The sequence below is a fragment of the Talpa europaea genome (assembly GCF_964194135.1).
Source record: "Talpa europaea genome assembly, chromosome: 1".
NCBI classification, from domain to species: Eukaryota; Metazoa; Chordata; class Mammalia; order Eulipotyphla; family Talpidae; genus Talpa; species Talpa europaea.
In genome coordinates, this window is record NC_140073.1 from 5,040,014 (window position 1) to 5,058,759 (window position 18,746).

The window sequence follows — 18,746 nt, forward strand, 5'->3', positions numbered from 1 at the left end:
GAAGACACAGGCTGGCTGCTGAGGAGTTCGCCCAGGGAGGTGGGCAGACTTGGGGCTGAAAAGGCCTGCAGACAGAAGCAGGGAAAGCCTGGGCAAAGATCCCCAGCCTGGGGAAGGCCCCATTCTGCAAGCCAGGTCTCTCGGGCTACCCCACCCCATGTGTTTGCCTGAGACTGAAGCAAAAACAAAGAAAGAAAACTCAATTGGCAGGAGATAAGCCCAGATAAGAGGCTGCCTTCCTCTGGAGGAGGGAGGCGGTCAGCCCTGGAAGCGCCAGGAAGCTGGGAGAGGCCTTGAAGAAGTGCCAGCCTGACCCAGCTGCAGAGCCTGGCCGCACCCTCGCTGCGGGTCTGCCACTCCTCGATGGCCTGCGGCGGGAGGTGGAGGCCTGGAGTAGGTCCTCCAAGCTGGCTGGAGACAGTCCACCATAGAGGGTCCAGGCCCACCCTGCCTCCTGGTCAAGGCGTCTTGACTTAGCTGTTGGCCTGGCACTCGTGACTTCCGTTCTGGGCCTCAGTTTCCTCACCTGTAAAACAGGAATAACATCTCCCTCACAGGGATGAGGGGGGTGCTGTTTCTCCCAGCCCCTGTGTCAGCAACCTCCCCTTGGGTCACCCCCAGCCCTCCTCCCTCCCACCTGTCCCTGAGCGCCTGGATTCCCAGATGTGGGCAGGTTGTGAGGTGCCCAGTTCCACCTCTGGGTACCCCATCCCTGATCACAGTCCACTGCCCATGATGGCCCAGGGAACCTCAGGGAAGATGCTGGTACTTGGGTCATGTCAGACAGGAGGGGGTGAGGGGCAGGCAGCAGAGGCCTGTGCCTCCATGAAGGGAGGTCGAGTCCTGCAGGGAGAAAAGTAAGGGGCGGGGTGGGGGGGGAGTAACAAGAGCCACAGCTGAAGGGCTGAGGCAGGAAAGCCTGGGGGAGGCCAGAGTGTCCTCTGACCGCACAGTGAGAAAATCAGCCTCTTTCTTATCTGCAGACCTCGGACAAGGTCTCAAGATTCAAACCCAGCAGCCCTTCACTGGGGGCCTGACCTCATCCCCACAAACCCATTTTATAGTTGAGGAAACCGAGTCCCAAGAAGTGGCAGAGCTAGCTAGGAGCAGAGTCCACTCCGGCACTGCCCCACCCAAACCACACTGCACACAGGGTCCCTGCAATTTTTTTATTCACGGGAAAACTCCCCAAAGAATAAGACTGTGACTCCTTCCCAGAGCTTGAAGTTTCCACTCGTGTGCTCCCCGGGGAAGCGAGGGAGAAGACTCCCACTCAGGGTGGTGGGTGTAGGGGGGGGGGCAGGGGGGGTGAGCCCCCCCACCAGGCCCGGTGACCCAGCCCCCTCTCTAGGACGGCAGGCGGGAAGGACTGGGGCCTGCCGGGCACTGCAGTGCGCAGGGCTTGTATCAGTTTAAAAAAATAAAATTTCTAAAGATAAAAAGGTTTTTTTTAAAAACAAATTAGTGTGAAATAAAAAGATTGGTGTTAAACGAGTTTAAAAAAGTAGTGTTCTAGCCGCTCGCCCTCCCTGCGGCCCTCAGTTTAAAAAAATAAAATTTCTAAAGATAAAAAGATTTTTAAAAAAAGTTAAAAAAGATTAGTGTTAAACAAGTTAAAAAAATGAGTGTTTTAGCCTCTGCCCTCCTCCCAGTGTTTGCCCTGGCCCTGCGGCCACCTCTTGCTCAGCCAGTTCAGAGCTTCGTATTCTCCTCCTGGCTCTCCGAGTCGGCGCCGGACAGGTGCCCGCTGCTCCCGGGTGCGTGACCGTTGCTGGCACAGGCCACTAGAGGCCCGTCCCCCAGCCCCTCTGGCGTCTCGCCTAGCAGGCTCCGGCGGATCTCCTGGGGCAGCCTCGCCCGCTGCTCCTCACACTCCCGGACCAGCTGGGCCCGCAGCTGCACAAGGACAAGTGTCACAGGCCAGGCCGGCGCCCGGCACTGTGCCTGCCCCGCCCCACACCTCCGCGGCCTACCTTGGGCTCCTCTTCCGCCAGCTGCTGAAGGACCTGCTGCTGCCCGGCCAGGAGGCGTTCGTGCCGCTGCTTCTGGGCCTCCTCCAGCTGCAGGGGGCAGGGGCTCAGCCAGGGGTCTCTAAGGGCAGCCCCGGCCCCCGGGGCTCCGAAGTCAGACAGCATAGGCCCCTCAGGTGGTGTCACTAGGTCATGTGAGGTGACCTTACAACAAAGGCCCCAGGCCCAAAGCCTCCTCCAGGGCCGTGGCACTGTTGTGACACTTGGCTTTGGAGATGGTGTGGGCAAAGGTGAGGTGATGCCTACAGGGGAAGGTTCGCGGAGCCCCTCTAGGTCACCGCAGCACCAGGCCATGTGCGGAGGAGACGGGTTTTGAAAACTGAAGGCGGGGAGGGGGGCCCTGAGGGACCTGGGCCTCACTTACCCGACGGATGGAGTTGACTGACTCGGTGATGTGCCGGCGATTAATCTCGGTCAGTTCCCTGCACAGGAGCAAGGCCAGAAGGGTCAGTGCCCACGCACCCAGCTTGCTGGCCTCACACCCTGAGATCCCCAGCCCCCATGGCTTACACCTCCTTCTTATGTTTCTCCCTCGTCTTAGCCTCCGAGATACTGTTGTGGCGCTTCCTGTCCAGGATCTTCTGTAGCTCCTTCTTCTCCCTGGAGGGCCAGGGCGGGGGAGTGATAAGTCAGTGGCGGGACTGGAGGCTCTGCCCTCTTTCAGGCACCAGGGAGCGCCCGCCTCTGGCACACAAGACCCCGTGCCTTCACCTCTCGCTCGTTTCCTTCAGCTTCTTTAATTGAGTGGCATGTGCATCGTGGACAATCTCCCTGATCCGCTGCTGAGCCTGTGGACACAGGTGGCCAACAGGTGACACAGGTGGATGACAGGTCTGTCCAGAAAGCACGTGCTCCCTCACCGCCACCTGCCTCTCACCTGTTTCAGGTGCTCTAGCCTCCGCTCAGCCTCTGTGACTGCCTGGGCCTCCCTCAGCTCCAGCAGAGTCTGTACCTGTTTCTTCTGGAACTCTAGAAACCGCTTCCCCACGTCCTCCTCGTTCTCTTTACCTCTGTGGGGAGAACCCCTCTCGGTGATGCCCGGGTGGGTCACGCGGACGTGGGCTGGGAGGCGGCGGGGTCGGGGTCAGAGAGGCCTGTGAGCCCCACCCATGCACACACTCACTGGACACTCCGGGCCCGCGCCTGGGCCAGGATGTCGAGCAGCCGGCGAGTGAGGGCCGCAGCCTTGCGCTGGTGCTTCTTGAGCAGTTCCCGTAGGTCTCGCTCCTGCCGGCTCTGGAGCTTCAACAGAGACTTGTGGCCGCGGTGCTCCTCGAGTGAGGCGGGGCCCACCTCTGCGAGCAAGAGCAAGAGTGTGGCTGGGCCAGCCGCCCCACGGAAACACGCCCCACACCGCCTTACAGGCCCGGCCCCTACCTGAGAGGATGCTGGCAATGAGGTCGTCCCGCTGCCCTGGAAGCAGAGGCAGGGATGAGAAAACCGAGGAGAGAAGCAGCACTGCCCCTCGGCTCACCCCAAGCCCACGCAGCCCTTACCTGGGCTGCTCAGGGAGGGACTGGTGGGGGAGGTGACAGTGCACGGGGGCCGGCGGGGAGAGGCATCCGGCGTGCTGGGCACAGGATTGGGGCATAGCTGGGACCCCAGCTGTTGAGACTCGGTCGCCTGGCAGGTCTCCGGGCCAGCCTGATCCTGTGGGGCGGAAGCAGAATGCTCTTTCCAGAAATGCTGTTGTCTCTAGGCCCTTCTGTCCTTCCCGATGCTCCCTGTCAGCATCCCCCGCCGGTCGGGCTCTAGGTTCCTCATGTGCAATGAGGGGCTGCCGGGGTAGTTTGTGCAGAATGACAGGAATAAAACAGGCATTTCTAACCCGCTTCCACACCGGGTGTGGAGATGATAAGGTGCGATCACATCGCTAGGACGCCAGAACTCACTGCCTATGCTCATGAACTTCCAGATTGTTCTCAGAAGGCCTGGCTCAGCCCCAAGTTTCCTCCCCTGTCCAAGTTCCCCCTCCACCCTTGCCCACAGCTGCTCGTCTTCCTTGTTGCTTAGCTCCTGATTAAATCACAAAGGAAGTGACCGCAGAGTGGGCACCGGCCTCTCCCACTAGCAGCCCAGAGCTGCGTCTCATCACTGCCTGCCGCAGGCCCCTCGGGAACGGGTCTCGATGGGCAGGGGAGCCTCTGCTCCTGACCCCTCCCCACAGAAGCCACCGCCCATCTCCTGGCTCCCAGGACCACATTTTAAAAGCTTCTGTGGCTTCTGGCTGCCCAGGGAAAGCCTCAAAAGCCCACACCCCGCTTTGATCCTGCCTGCAGCTGGAGGAACTCCAGCTCAGGCCTGAAAACCTCTCACGGGCAGAGGTGGAGAGACACCAAGGCCACCGGGCCGGTGCTGGAGGCAGAGCCCAGGGCTGGGGGCCCAGGCCAGCGGCTCTGCGTCTCCATCTCTGCACCAGGGCAGACGCAGGAGCTAGAAGGGTTACATGAAGCAAGGAGGTGAAAAGCGCTCACCCATGCCAGCCTGGCAGAGTTGGCGTTCAGCGTTCACTTGGTTTTATTTTGGGTTTGGGTGAGAGAAGAAAGGGTTAGAATAAGCTTCCCCAAAAGAAGGAAGGGCTGGACTTTGCAGTGACGCCCTGGGCAGTCCACTCAGGAAAGGAGGCAACCGCCAGTGGGCAGGGGTGTGACTGCGGGCACCCCCGCAGCCTGCCCCATCCCAGCTTACCTCATTCTCCCCAATAAGGGCGGCCAGCTGATTGGCCCTCTGGTCCATCAGGCTGACGTGCTTGATGGGGTTGATCAGGGCCTCAGCGTAGTCTGGCAGGGGCAGGGACAAGGGTCTTGGAGACGGCACACTGGGGCTACACCCGCCCCCCAGCTCTGGAGTCGCAGAGGGACCACAGAACCCACCGCAGGTCTATGTGCCACTCTGAATTGGGGTCACCCAGGTAGCAGTGCCCAGCCCCCGAGAAACCCTTGCCCCTCAGCCTCCAGGCAGGGTCCTCCTGCCACCCAGCTCACCCTGGTGGTCATCGGGGATGTAGTCGGATGCCTCGGTATAGATGAGCAGGGCCGGCAGGCACAGCGGCTGGTTGGCCTCGTTCCGCAGGCAGATGTAGTGGTACCCTGGGAGGCGGGGGCGGGGGGGACAAGGTGATCAGGAGGCTCCAGCCCCCCACGGCTGCCCCCAATCTGCCCAGGGCCACATGGCCTCACCTGAGCGGATGGCAGAGACGGGCAGGATTCGGTGCCCCACGAACTTGCCCCCCTCCTCAAAGGCTGCGATGCGCAGTGAGGCCAGTGTGGGCAGCACCACCTGAGAGGGGCACAGATGGAGCTGAGCCCTGGGTAGACCCTGACGGGTATGGCCGCCATGGCACAGCCGACCCAGCCGTCAGGCCAGCACACAGCACCGACGCCCACACAAGCTGACCCGACGGGTGACCAGTCGCCGAGCCCGCAGCCTGCGGCTGGTCCTCCCGTCCTCGCTCACCCACAGGGAGCCCGAGCCCGACCATGGGACATGCAGGACCTGGGCTGGGCCTGGGGTGACAGGCCCAGCCTGGACGACCCTCAGCACCCCCGCCTTTTAGCCCCCGGCTGTCACCCGTGGGCCTGCTCCCTGCTCACCCGGGAGAGCCAGGGCGGGGCGGGCGCCGGGCTCACCTTGGGGAAGTCGAAGGGCTCCTCATCCCACACAGGGTTGAAGGAGTTGCCCTGGGAGGTCCGAGTGCGGTACCGGCGCCGGGTGTCGACCGGGAGGCCGAACATGTCCACCTCCACGTAGATGCCCACCTTCCTGTCGGACAGGAACTGCCCCGAGATCACCTGGGGGGCCGGGAGGGTGAGGCGGCGCCGAGCCCCGCTCTGGGGCCCCTGCCCGAGCCCTCCCCGGCCCCACCTTGACCCGCAAGGCGTTGGCCACGATGCCGTCCACGATGACCTCGGTGAAGGGGTCGAAGGACTTGTCGGGCCGCCGCATGAACTCCGGCTTGAGCAGGTAGCCGCTGCGTCCATTGTACTCAAACACGCCCGCATTGAGCTGCATGGGCACGTCTAGGGCGACACGGCAGGGCACACAAGGTCAGCACGTCCAGTGGGTCGGGGCTCAGGCAGGGCAGCGCCAGGCAGAGGGGCACTAGGGATCACGGGCCGGGGGCGGGGGGCAGATGGAGTCTGGGTCCAGGGGTGGGGCCCAGGGTGAGGAAAGGCGGGACGAGGAGGGCCCGGGCTCAGCCAAGGTCACAGGTGGGGTCGTTAGCCCAGGTCTTGGTTTGGTTTGGGGAACTGAGGTTAGAAAGTCGGAGGTCATTCCGGCAGGACCAGCAGGGTCATCGGTCAGAAGTCAGTGAGCGTGGGCGCCGGGGGTCAAGGGTGGAGTTGGGTCAGGGCGCACCCAAGGTCTGGAAGTTGAGCGCAACGAGCTGACAGCCCACGTTCCAGAAGAGCTGGGGCATGTAGTTGGATGAGTCCACGCGGGTGCCCTTGGGGTAGATGCGGCTGAGCTGCTGCTTGTTGTATCTGAGGTTGACAGTCAGGGCCCACATGGTGCCTGGGCCAGCGCCCTGGACTTGCTCTGGCACCCCGGATTCCACCTCCCCACCTTTGCTCAAGGGCCCCCTCTGGAATCCCGCTTCTCAGCCCAGGCCCTGTGAGGTCTCCCAGGCCCACGCACATCCCAGGGTGCTGGAGAGCCCGGACCCTGAGCAGATGGCCTAAGTGGGAGTCAGAACATCTGAGCTGGGGCCTCCCCGGTGGCACAGCGGTTGAGCGCTGGGTTGCGAAGCTGCCCGCAGCCTCTGCAGCACTGGTTCATTCCCCAGCCGCCAGGCGAGGGTCCCACATGGTGCGCAGACCTCTCCTGCCGCCCGCTGCTGCCCTCAGTCTGCCTGCTCTGCTCCCCGCTCTGGCTCTGGTGAATCCTCTTACCCTCCCGCGCTTCTGACTGTACCCAGTGCTTGTATAAATAAATAATCTTAAAAAAAAAAAAGAACATCTGAGCTGGCCTGCAAGCACCCCCACTCTGACCCACGGGCCCCACAACACGGAAGGATACTCCACAAACTCCATGGGGCTCTTAGTCAGTTGCTCCATGGCCTTGGTCTCCACGAAGGATGACATCTCGAAGCACTTGTTCCTCTCTGGGGGCGGGGGGGGGGGCAGGGGACAGGAGGGGGTCAGGCCTGGCAGGGCTGAGTTGGCTCCCACCCTTACTATCTGGGACCCAACTCACTTCGAGCAGCCTCAAAGGACTTGAACTTGACTGGCTCAATGTAGTTGACGAGTGTCGACATTTCCTCTGTGGCGTTGACCTCGCTGCTGGCAGTGCCCTGTGGCCCCCAAATGCCGGGTCAGTGGTGCTTGCTCCATGGACAAGAGCTGTCCCCGCAACCTCTGCCGCTCCCCCGCCTGCAGCCACACTACCCGTGTGCTGTCAGGGAGGGCCCAGCCCCTGCACAGCCTATTGGGCTGTGCCCATCTGCATCTCTCTGGGGGCCTCAGCCATACGCCCTGGGTCCCACTCTCCTGTCTGCCTGCCTGACTCATGGGAGCTGGAACTCCTCCCCCAGCCCCAGAGTCCATTTGCTCATGTGCAGATGAGCTCAATCTTCACCCCCGTCTCCAGTCATGTTGCAAGACCCACCTTGCCCTCTCCTCTGGGTGGCTCACAAGAGCCTTGATCTCAACACCTGTGATGCCGCTCCCACGGGGCCTTTGCACATGCGATTCCACTGTCTCAGGTCTGCCCCACCAACTCGCCATCCAGGTCAGCCCTCCCACCCTCCTCCCAGATCTGAACCCTCTCGCCTTCCTCACCTCCGTCATGAACATAATCCCTGTTTGTCTAAGTTACCCCCTTCCGGCTAAGACACACCCTCTGAACAGCAGGTAGACAGAGATAACATCTGACTGTTGTCAGACCCCACCCCCAGTGTGTGCCTGGCATGCAGGTGTTCAGCAAATGCTGGGGAAAGGAATGCATGCTGGCCCCCCCAGTTCCTGCCTGCAGGCCTGACCTCATCCGTGGTTGGCTTTTTAGGGTCTGACTGTTCCTCCTCTTCCTCATCTTCTTCCTCATCCTCACGGTCAGCAGGTCCAAGAACATCAGGGCCCTGCAGCAGCCCTTCTTCCCCCAGAGACTTCTGAAGCTCCAGGCTGGGCTTCTCAAGGCCCACCTCCTCCCCGTTGCTCAGGCCTGCGCAGCTGTCAGAGCTGGGAGACCCTGCAGAAAACAGGGCCACAGGGTTGGGGATCAGGGCACATGGACCTCAGGAAGAGGGGCTGCCCCAGTGTGTGTGGTGACTTTGGGGAGGATTCCTAGGGCAGTGTGGCTGAGGGAGAGAGCAGAGGCCAATGGCTGGGTGGTATTAAACCCAGTGGTAGTGCAGAGGGGCTTCAGGTCAAAGTTCAGGGCCCAGAGTTATGCCCATCAGGGAGGTAGCCAGGTAGTTCAGTAGTGGAAGAGGCAAGAATCACGGTCCACCCGTCTTGACAGTGGGGGTTAAGGATGACTTGGCGTAGCTGCAGGTCAGGGGTGAGTCAGAGCCACACCCAGTGAGGTGTGCAAGTGGGGGTCAGGTGGTAGAGGGGCCGCAATGAAGTGAGAGGTCAAGGTTAGCTGAAACTATGACCAGTCGGTGGGCAGACTCAGCGGGGGCCACAGGGCAGGGGTCACAAGTCTGAGAGGTGAAAGTGTGAGGACGTGGCTCGCTGAGGTCCTCATTCAGAATTCAGATTGTACTTGGTTGAGTACTTGGTCTGTAAGGTGGAAGGTCGAGGTTGAGAGGTCAGGGGTTAACCACATCCAACAGGGGTTTAATTCAGAGAGGTGAGTGCCTGGGTCAGGGGTCCCCTATGCTAAGAGGCGGTGAGGGGCTCAGCGAGGAGGGAGGTGGGGTCTGGCCCAGGAGCTTCCCAGGGGCCTGGGCTCGGACGGGGGGGGGGGCCAGGTCTGCCCTACCCAGCTGGGGGGAGGAGGGCTCGGTGGCCGCGGAGCTCTCGCTCAGGGCGGAGTTGCTCTGCTCTAGAGGCCTCTTGCGCACGGAGCTGTCAGGGACGCTGGAGCTGGGCCGGTGCCGCTTCTTGTTCTTCACCAGGATTCGGCCCATCAGGTCCTGGGGGCTGGGCAGGGGGACGCCGGGGGCCAGCTGGCAGACATGCACAAGTTAGAGCCCACTGCGGTGCCCTCGCCCCCACACCCGCCCCGACTCTGAACCCGCATACCGGGTACTTGTCCAGGGGGTCAATGAGCAACGCGTCCCCAAAGATGGTGCGGCAGTACTCCGCCATCTTGGCCTGCTGCTTGGCCCTGTGGGGCCGAGGTCAGAGGTCAGAGATTCCTGGGGTAGAGCTGAGGTCCGCAGGGCAGGTCAGAGGCCCGCTGGGACAGTGGAAGGTCCGGGGTCAGAGGTCACAGGAGCAGTCCGACACGGGAGGACCATCTCCGGGGGGCCAGGGTCCCCCCATGTACTGGAGATTCCTGGGGGCCCAGATGTGGGGTCGGCCCAGATCAGGGCCCACTCACGAGTCCACGTGGTTCTCAAAGGAGAGGATGACAGGGTAGGGCGACGTTTTGAAGGCAGTCTCCGCGATGGCCTCCAGCACGTCACGCAGCGGCACCTCGGTGGTCATGGTGAAGCCGTGGGTGATGAAGGGCTCCTCCTCAGGCGGACGCCCTTTCCACACATCCAGCTCCACGCAGCGGCAGCCCCACAGCAGCGCCTGCCGGTACATCTCCACCGACGAGGTCCCCGTCAGCTGCCCGGCTGCGGGGGAGGCTCTGTCACTGGCCGCCCGGCCAGCCTGGTTCCACCCCGCCCCCCCTCCCGAGGCCTGCGGCAAATCAGGCCATGCTGGGGACAGGCCTGGCGGCAGGGCGGCCCGGTTCCATCCGGCCGGCCCCTGGTGACTCCTGAACTTACTGGAACCAGCACCATCTCTTCCCAGTGTCCCCAGAGTAGAGCCCACTTCTTGCCACCCAGCCCCTGGTGCCCACTCAAGCCGGCAGAGCCGGGGTCCACAATGTCAGCAGACAGCTTGGCCCCCAGGACGCACCCTCCTACTGACTGATAAAGGCCCATCACACCCTGCCCACCAGACTGAATCGGGGCAGTCATCCCCAACACCCCACGGCCCCTCGCTGCCCTTCCCCCACAGCCACCGCTGCCTTGAAACAGCCTCCCTCTCCTCCGCCTGGGGACCGAAGGCCTCAAACAGCTTCCCAGCCAATCTCCGCAGAGCACCTAGCGTCATCCTTCCAAAGACATACCAAGTCACGACACCACCCCCTGCTCAACAGCTCCCCAAAAAGCCCTTCTCGCCCATGAGGTGTCTAGTGAGGGCCCCTGTGCCTGGGGGCGCCTAGCCCTGCCACCTCTCCAGCACCCCCCCACCCCCGCCTTCAGACTCCATGCTGCCTCCTGAGAGCACCAAGATCCATGCTGAGAAGAACCAGGCCCCGGGGAGTGGTCTGTTCCCTGCCTGCACCCCCAGCACCAGCCAACCCTAAAGGAGGGAGTCAGTGCAAGGCCAGAGGTCACGGGGCCATCCCCGCTCCGGTGCCGCCGGCTCACCCGTGAGATAGGTGTTGTGGGAGGAGTTGATGAAGTAGGAGCTCAGCGGCTGGGTCATGTCCGCACTCAGGTCCAGGGTCTCCAGGGGCAGGATGCCATTCTCCTCGCCCCCCAGGTAGCGGCTGAAGCCCTCCATGGACATCTGATCTGGGGGCGGGGTGGGGTCAGTAGGGGCCTCCCCCGCTGCTGTACCCCCTTCCCCCTACTGTACCCCACTCACCCCGCTCCAGGAACTGCTTGTTGGGTTCGTACTTCTCGATGAGCTGCCGGGCCTGGGAGGGCCGCAGGGGCGGGTAGAGCACTTCGTTGAGCCTCGGGTCCCTTTGTTTCTGGTTGATGAAGTCCATGAGCTGCTCCAGCGTCAGGTACGGCTTGCCCTTGGCCCCTCTGAAGGTGGGTGAGAAGCTGGGTCAGGCTGGAGCCTCCTGGGCCATCACTCCAAGCCCCCACCCTGGGAGACGAAGGCAGAAAGCTTGTGCCTGGCTCCAGCAGCCATTGCTTGGGACTGGGCAAGTCATTGCGCTCTCTGGGCCTCAGTTTCCCCGGGCTCTCCTAACCACTCAGCACTGGCACTGGCTCGCAAGGGTCCCGCATGCTTGGCTTGCCACACTGCTTCCAGATCCTGGACCCAAATTCAGCTCCAGCCCTCACTTGCTGACTGAGCTCAAGCCAAATCCATAACATCTCAGAGCCCCTCGGTTCCCATGCCCCAAAAGGGCTGGAGAAAGCAACCCCTCCTGCAAGGGGTTAGCACAGCACTCTGTGCAACATGGCTCTGGGCTTGGGCACAGCCCTGGCATGCCAGGACCCCCCAGTAGCTCCGCTTCCTCCCATTGGAAGGCACCAGAGCAGAGGCACGCTTCCCTGGGGGTGCAGGGGTTAGGGTGGAAGCCTCCCCTGCTCACATCTCTAGCAGGATCTTGTCAATGTCCGGCCGGAGACACAACTTGTTCAAAAACCGTTCAAAGATTTCCAAGGTAAATCCATCAGGCCGAATGGACTCACTCTGATGACAAAGGAAAAAGGGGTGAAAACCCAGGGAGAGAAATCTCCTCATAGCACCCCACTCTGCCCCCAGCCCACTCACCCGGTTGAAATTGAGGCCGCAGGATTCCAGTGCTGTCTCTACTCGCTTCTTGTCTGCTGAAAACATCTTCAGGATGCTGAAGAGGCGGGAGGGGTCAGGGTGAGTGGGGGCACAGGTCACCAAGGCCAGGGCAGAGGGGAAGGGTGCTCACTTCTTGACAGGGATGCGTCCATCCTGGTTCACCTGCAGCTTCAGCTTCGTGTATCTGGGGAGGTAGGTGTGACGGTCACACCTGCAAGGCCCACTTGAACCCCAACGCCCCCTCCCCCTGACCCCTGCCAACAGGCCCACAGCTCACGCTTTGCGCAGAAAGGTGTTCCGGGAGGCGTTCTGGGCCAGGATGTTCATTGCCAGTTTGAACAGCTCCTCGGACCAGACCTGAGGGGTCAGGACGCAGGGAGGGCATGAGCAGGGGACAAGGGGGCTGGTCAAGCCACAGCCCACACCCAGAACTGTGACGGTACAGCAAGTGCTCAAAAACGCTTCGTCACAGGATGTCAGAAACAAGAGGCAAGGACAGCCTGGTACGTGACTATCAGGCACTACGGCTGACGTATCAACTGAGCCACACATCCCACCCTCCCCGCCAGCTGGCTGGCCCCGGAGCCACAGCCCACCTTAGCTGTGTCGTCCTGCACGGCCATGAAGTTCAAGAATGCTGTGTTAACCGGGTCTGGCCCAGCCACCACCGTCATCAGCCTCTCCTCCAGTCGGGCCTCAGGGCCACCAAAGCCCAGCACCTCCCGGAGCTTGGGATCCTAATCCAGTGAGAACCTAGAGTGAGAAGCGACGTCCCTGTCCCCCGTGACCTCCCCTGGGTTCTCAGCCTGGGCCCATCACTCACCTTGGGCATGCGGGCGTAACGGCCAATCCGTGTGTCCCTGATGGAGCTGATGTCCAGCGTGTCCACCTCCTGAGGAAAACACACACCAGAGTGAGTCTGAGAAGCTACAGGGCAAAATCTGAGAGCCCCCAAACTCCCTCCCAGGCCAGAGAGTGGCCACCCCCTGCTATATAGCTCCAGCCTCAGCCCCCCACCCCAGCACTTCCGGTCTAGGAGCTGTGGGAGAGGTCAGTCAGCAGCTGGCCCCACCCACATGGCAAGGGAGGGGGTTCAGGGGTACGGCGGGTGCCCTAAAGCTGAGCCAGCTGCTCCAGCGCCTGCCCTCACCATGTTGGGTCCCGTCCAGAACAGGAAGAAGCCATTGGCGTCCACGCGCAGGGTCACCAGGTTCCGACTGGAGGTCTCCTGGGAACGCACCAGCAGGGTCAGGAAGTGAGAGCTGCTGCCCAGGCTTGGTCCCGGGAGGCCCTCGGACCATGCACACCAATTTCTGACAGTAAGTGAAGATGAAGCCTCACCAGCCCACAGGCCCCTGGCGGCTCCCTATAATCCTCAGGACAAAGCTGAGGTCCTGGGTGTGACATCTGGGGTCACGGTGTTCTGGTGTTGACACCCCTCCCCCAGCCTCACCTCTTGCCTGCAGACGGCACATGGACCACTAAGTCAGCCCTTTCCCTCCAGTCTTTGCTTCTTGGGTCCTGTGTTAACATATCCTTTCCTTCTTTTTCTCTATCATGAGGCCTTGGAAGGCCCCCATGCTCCCCAAGCACTTGGTTTCTCCTGAAGGCCTGAGAGCTCCCAGCAGCCTCCGGGGAACATTTGTGGGACAAAAGCAGAGGGTTCAGAGTCTGACACCACCCCTCCCCCACAGCCCTTCTGTGCTCTTCAGGGTTCCATGGACACTGGTCACCCTTCACATGTCTCAAAGGCTACTACCCCCCACACTGCACCCCACTGGACCCCCACAGCCTCATCGCTCACCACACCTTAGAGGGCACAGACTGCATCCCCCCAGAAGTGGATTCACCCTGTCTGCGGGGACGGGACAGTGAACCCTGTCGTCCTTCAGTCAGCCCGGGGCAGGGGAGGGTGTGCTGGCCCATTTTCTCAGGAGGGCCCAGCCCCTGGCACACTCCCAGGGCCACCCCATGCCACTCAGGACCAGCGGCCTAGACTCATCGGGGCCTGACTCCCAATAGAGGAAACCGCCTCACCTCACTGTCACCCCAAAATGCAGCTCACTGTATGGTGGACAGTGGCTTCAGAGCACAGTGGCTCCCCTCACCCCCTCACACCGCCAGGCCTGCCAGAGCTAAGCGCTCACCATCCAGGGGCTCCCACAGACCCCCAAGGACCCCACAGTGTGTGCGCCTTTGCCCTTCCCACGTTGCAGGCAGGAGACTGAGGCCCCGGACCCCTGCCAGGCGCCCAGCTTTGGTTCTCAACTCCAGCCCCACTGTGGGACCCGCGGGGAGAGCCCAGAGTGCTCCAGCCAGACTCAGTTTCCCCTTGGGGGGATGAGGCCTGCACCAGCCCCACCCATCTCAGGCTTTGCTTACAAAAGACGGGGGAGGTTGACCTAGGAGGGGTTGAAGGCTACAAGGAGGCTCCAGAATTTGACGCTGGTCCCTCCCGCCTTACTGCACTGACACCCACAGGAAGCCCCTCTCTGGAGCTTCCAGCCCCACCCCCGGGGTTCAGGTCCCCCAACAATGTGAGGAGCTGGGAGTTCTGCAGTGTTCTGTTCCTGGGACATCCCACAGCCCCTCCCCAGGGGTCCCGCCTTCAAAGGCAGCCCCAGGCTCCAGCTTCCAGTCCCAAGTCCCAGTCAGGATCCCCCACCCCACCCCCAGGGCCCTCTCCCGGCTCCCACTTCCTTATTTGGGCTTATCACACTGATAGGAAAAGGAGAAACTTTTCCCTTCAGGCCAGCGGGGGGGAGGGGTCTGCCCTGACCTCTGGGGCGCCCAAGCACCCCGAGTGGCACACCTGCTGCCTGCGGCCACGCCCCCAGCCCCTCCCCTAGCCCCACGCCTACCCGCCCCACCCAGGCGGAAGGGAGCCCAGAGTCTTCCAGGCCTCTGGCCCGCCCGGGAAGGCTCGGGGAGGACCGGGCTGCGCTTGGCGGCCCTGGGGACAGGGGCCCGGGTGCAAAGGAGGGGGCACAGGCCAGGTCAGGGAGCCACAGGTGGGAGCCAGGGCATCTGGGAAGCACCAAGCAGGGCAGGTAAGGGGGGGCAGGATTTATTGGGGTTCAAAGTCCCAATCTAAGAAGTGTAGAGCAAAGTCCCCATGGGTGGAGGAACTTGGGGGGGGCGACGACTCCACTAGGGGGTGACCTGGTGCTCCCACCTGAGCAGGAAGCTCAGCGAGATCCAGAAGCAGGGTTAAGGGGTGCCGGGCAGAAAAGGGTGAAAACGTGATGAATGGAGAAGCCTGTCCAGCTCGGGCGCTGGGAACGGCCGGGTCCCACCCGGGGCGCAGTGAACCAGCCGGGGGACCCGGCCCTCAAGCCAGAGAGTTCGGAGCCCGCCGGGGGTCCTGGACATGGCCAGGGCCGGGAGCCAGAACGGGACCGGCGGGACGGGGTGGGCAGGGCGCGTGCACGAGGGGCCTGGACGTCCCGGCGGGGAAAGTCTCCGGGCCAAGGAACCGAAAGCCGAACTACCCGGGGCTGGGGCTGGGGTGAGGGGCGAAGTCTTCGTTACGGGGACTCGAGTTCCGGCGCAGAGCCCGGCTGGGGCGGGGGCCGCCGCGGCCGGCCCAGGCTGCGGCGCAGAGGCCCCCGGCGTCCGGCCGAGCCCGAGCGGGGGAGTCCCGGGATCTGGGCGGAGCAGGGGGCCCCGCGCTTACCTCGTCCCATTTGATGAACTTACTCCCGCGCCGCAGGGTCTCCCCCACCGCGGGCGGCTCCAGCTGCAGAGCGTGGACGCCGGGCCTGGCGCCTGCCATGGCCGGGCCGGGCGGGTCGGGGGCCCCGACGGGGACCGACGGCGCCGCTGCTGCTCCGCGCGCTCCCGCGCCGCCCCGCTCCGGACCCGCGGCGTCAGCTCCCGCCCGCCCGCCAGTCTGTCCCCGACAGCCCAGGGAGTCGGGGGGGCCGGGCGGGGGCGGGGCGGGGGCGGGGCCGCGGCGGCACCGCCCCCTCTCGGCGCCCCCTGGCGGCTGGGCCGGCGATTCCTGCCGGAGAGGGGACGGGAACCGGGGTCGGCCCGAACCCCCGCAGTTGGCTGGGGACTCGGCAGGACCGGCCTGCAGCGGGAGGGGGCAAGGGAGGGCGTGGGGCGCTGGTGGGGTGCAACTAGAGGGACTGGGTGTCGAGTCGGCTCGCTAAGGTTTCGCAGGGGCCGATGACGGGGTGCAATTGGACGGCAGGACTCGGGCGGAGGGGAGGGGCCGAGCTCTTCCCCCGCCAGCCCGGTCCTGCAGCACTTAGCCGAGTACAGGAAAAGCCACTCCCCTCCCCCCGCCCCCCTCCCCTCGTCTCACCCCCTCCTGCAGCAGTGCTGTCCCCCCTCCCTGGGAGCACTTAGCCAGCTAATGGGCCTCCCGCCGGCAGCGCCCCTCCTCCCTGTCCCTGGCCCTGGGAGGCCGGGCGCCGGGCGCCTCCTTTGAAGACCCGGGCATCCTGGCTTTCCAGCCCCAGCCCGGGAACAGGCGCTTCTGTTCCGCAGGCCCCTTTGACGGGTTCTGCAGCCTGTCCCTGTGGGGCTCAGCACTGCGAAGGGGACCGTGGGTGCTTTGCCCAGAGGGGTGAGAAGTCTTGTGGAGGTCCCGGTGCAAGGAGGGTAGAGGGGCGGCGATGCCTGGCCCACAGCAGGTGCGCGTCCTGAAATCTTCCTTCCAGGGATGGGAGGGGGAGGGCGGGAGGCGCATGGGCACTGGGATGGGTGGGGGCTGCAGCCCCTCCCGCAGGGCTTGGCTGGGGGGGCTCCTGCCTGGGGGCCCCTGTGGGAGCCCCCCCAATACAGAGGCAGTAACAGCAGCAGGTTTAAAGTAGAACTCATCCAGAGGGGCCAGCCAAGTCACCTAGAAACCCAGAAAAGATGGAGCTGATTCTAGGGGAGGAGGGGTCAGGCAAGGAGGAACTGGCCCTGCAGGCCCCTTGGCCGGGGGGCTCTCAGACCCCCAGGGAGAGCCCCGCTGGGCTTTGTCCATCACAGTTCTTGTTGATCCTCAACTTTCACCTAAGGAATCTCCTTATCTGGTCAAGGCCCTGTGGGCTGGGATTATTATCTCCCGTGGAGGCCCAGAGAGGGGTTGAGACTTGCCCAGGGTCACACAACCTCATGTAGAAGGACTTGAAGGCCAGTTCATATCCTGCCTCCATTCCTAGTCCTTAAAGACACAAAGGGGGACAGGATTTGTGACCCGTATTCCTCTCACGAGAGCTGCCGCAGAGCCTAGGTCTAGCTGGGCCCTACTCACCTTGTCCAGAGCTGGAAGTGTGTGTGTGTGTGTGTGTGTGTGTGTGTGTGAGTGAGAAATAAGCAAATGGCTACCAGATGACCCCTGGCTACAGGCAGCTACCCCTCTGGAGGAGCTAGCAGGCTGTGGGGACCTCAGGACGTAGAAGGAAAGGGCACAGACAGTTGGCAGAGGAGCAGAGCCGGGGCTAGCAGGGCCTGAGCTGTGGGGCCAGAACCCTGGGCCTTGCCCCTTGGACAGGGTGGTAGTCACAGATGTGCTGGGCAGCAGCTGCCTGGCAGACAGCATAGGAGCCTGTGTCCTGAGCTTGAGCCTTCCCCCTTCTCCCCCCACCCCCATGTCCCTGGAGGCCAGGGCAGCCGCCATTAGAGGACTCCCTCCTCCTAGGACACTTTCTCCCAGGCTTGGTAATAGGGTTTCTCGGCAAGCAGTAATGGTGGAAGGAAGGCAGACTTTCCGGCCTCTACCCTCGATTAAGGGAGCGATCGTGGCCCACGGGACCCTCTCAGGGCCTCTGCTTCAAGGAGGCATTAAAAACAGCCTTAGCTGAACTCCAGCGGAGGAGGGTTGGGACCCCGGGAGGGGTGGGGCCGGCAAGGATGAGAAGCATCAGGAGCTCCAGTCCCAGTGGGGTTCAGACAAGAGCTCAAGAGCAGGGATGTGATCCTGGAGCAACGAGCTCTGGGTGGGGGGCCCCCCACTGCAGGTCATGGTAGGGCCCCCTTAAGGAGCCTGAAGGCGGGTAAAGGCTTGTCCAGGCCGCTCAGTCTATGGGATTCAAACCCAGGCCTTGCCCTCCAGGAAAACTGCAGGCCTGCTTGGCCAGCTGCACCACCCTTTCAGGGTGGGTGGCCACGGGAACAGACCTAACTGGTAGGCCCCAGGAATCGGGAAGTGCCCCAGTGGTGCCATGGGAAGTGGAAAGTGGGAAAATCAGAAAGAGAATCCCTGGCTCCTTCCAGAGAACTCCACCGAGAACCCTGAAATTTGGACATGATGAAGTGTTCACACCAGCCCTGAAGAGAGGAGAGCAGGAAGGTCAATGCTCAGGGTCACCGCATCTGGGGGGCTAAGAAGGGCTGGCAACCAGATCCTCATGGGCAGTTGGGCCCCCTCCCCACTGCGAGCTCTCAGACGTTAGGGGCTGTTGAGGTATCACCCCCTCAATTATGAGCCCACTCAAGACCCAAACCAGTGCTCTGGTTCAGAAAGAACAGACCTGCTGCTGGGGTGAGGTGGGTTGTGGTGGGGAATTTAACGGGTAAATTGCTCCTCATATCAGGCCAGGCTCAGAGCCCAGGCCTTTCCCAGTGTAAAGGGTGGGTCCTGCTTAATCTGCAGGAACAAGGGTCAGCCCTTGGTGGAAGGGAAGGGATAGGCTGACTGAAGAAAGGCTAAGGGCAGAAGGAAGGCTGGGGTGGAAGAGTCATCAGCTTGCTCTACCTGGCCTGGACTGAGCCCCATAAGCTGCTCCCAACCTAGGTTCCTCAGCAAGAGGCCCACCTCCCCCTTCCACACACCTTTCCCGGGCTCTGCCTTCTGATCCTCTCTTCTCGACTGACTGCGGGGTAAGCCTAAAGGCCTGGGTGGCAGTTTGGCTGCGGCATCAGCTGTGTGACTTTGGGCCAGTCTCAACCGCTCTCTGGGCCCTGGGCTTCTCCCGCATCCAGAGAGGCTGGTGCTAACACTGCTCCCCAAACCACCAGACCCTCAGACCCTGCTGACAAGGGGTGAGCCTGGCGCCTGTGGAAGCACCCCAGAGGAGCTGCACTACCTTCAGCATGGGTGGTGGGGGTAATGAATAGACTTTGCATAAGGGTG

General features: G+C 62.7%; 1 protein-coding gene across 3 annotated transcripts; it reads right to left on the reverse strand.

Annotated features, from left to right (window-relative positions):
* Positions 1–1,692: 1,692 nt before the first annotated feature.
* Positions 1,693–15,449, reverse strand: PLCB3 (phospholipase C beta 3; the record flags this gene model as incomplete). 3 transcript variants are annotated; one of them, XM_084243286.1, is made up of 31 exons in its annotated part: positions 1,693–1,896; positions 1,974–2,060; positions 2,395–2,452; positions 2,541–2,630; positions 2,742–2,818; positions 2,908–3,092; positions 3,161–3,325; positions 3,408–3,443; positions 3,527–3,680; positions 4,719–4,810; positions 5,015–5,119; positions 5,210–5,309; positions 5,660–5,821; positions 5,895–6,049; positions 6,390–6,514; positions 7,050–7,134; positions 7,227–7,323; positions 8,011–8,216; positions 8,955–9,141; positions 9,218–9,302; positions 9,519–9,759; positions 10,567–10,713; positions 10,787–10,953; positions 11,472–11,572; positions 11,654–11,729; positions 11,805–11,858; positions 11,952–12,031; positions 12,271–12,411; positions 12,498–12,566; positions 12,825–12,902; positions 15,351–15,449. In XM_084243286.1, 31 exons carry the CDS (start codon positions 15,447–15,449, stop codon positions 1,693–1,695), a joined length of 3,708 nt encoding a protein of 1,235 aa, XP_084099412.1. The 3 variants fall into 3 exon arrangements, with proteins under 3 accessions (XP_084099412.1, XP_084099413.1, XP_084099414.1); XM_084243287.1 differs by having other exon boundaries at positions 2,908–3,057; positions 3,159–3,325; XM_084243288.1 differs by having other exon boundaries at positions 2,908–3,040; positions 3,154–3,325.
* Between the last annotated feature and the right edge of the window lie 3,297 nt (positions 15,450–18,746).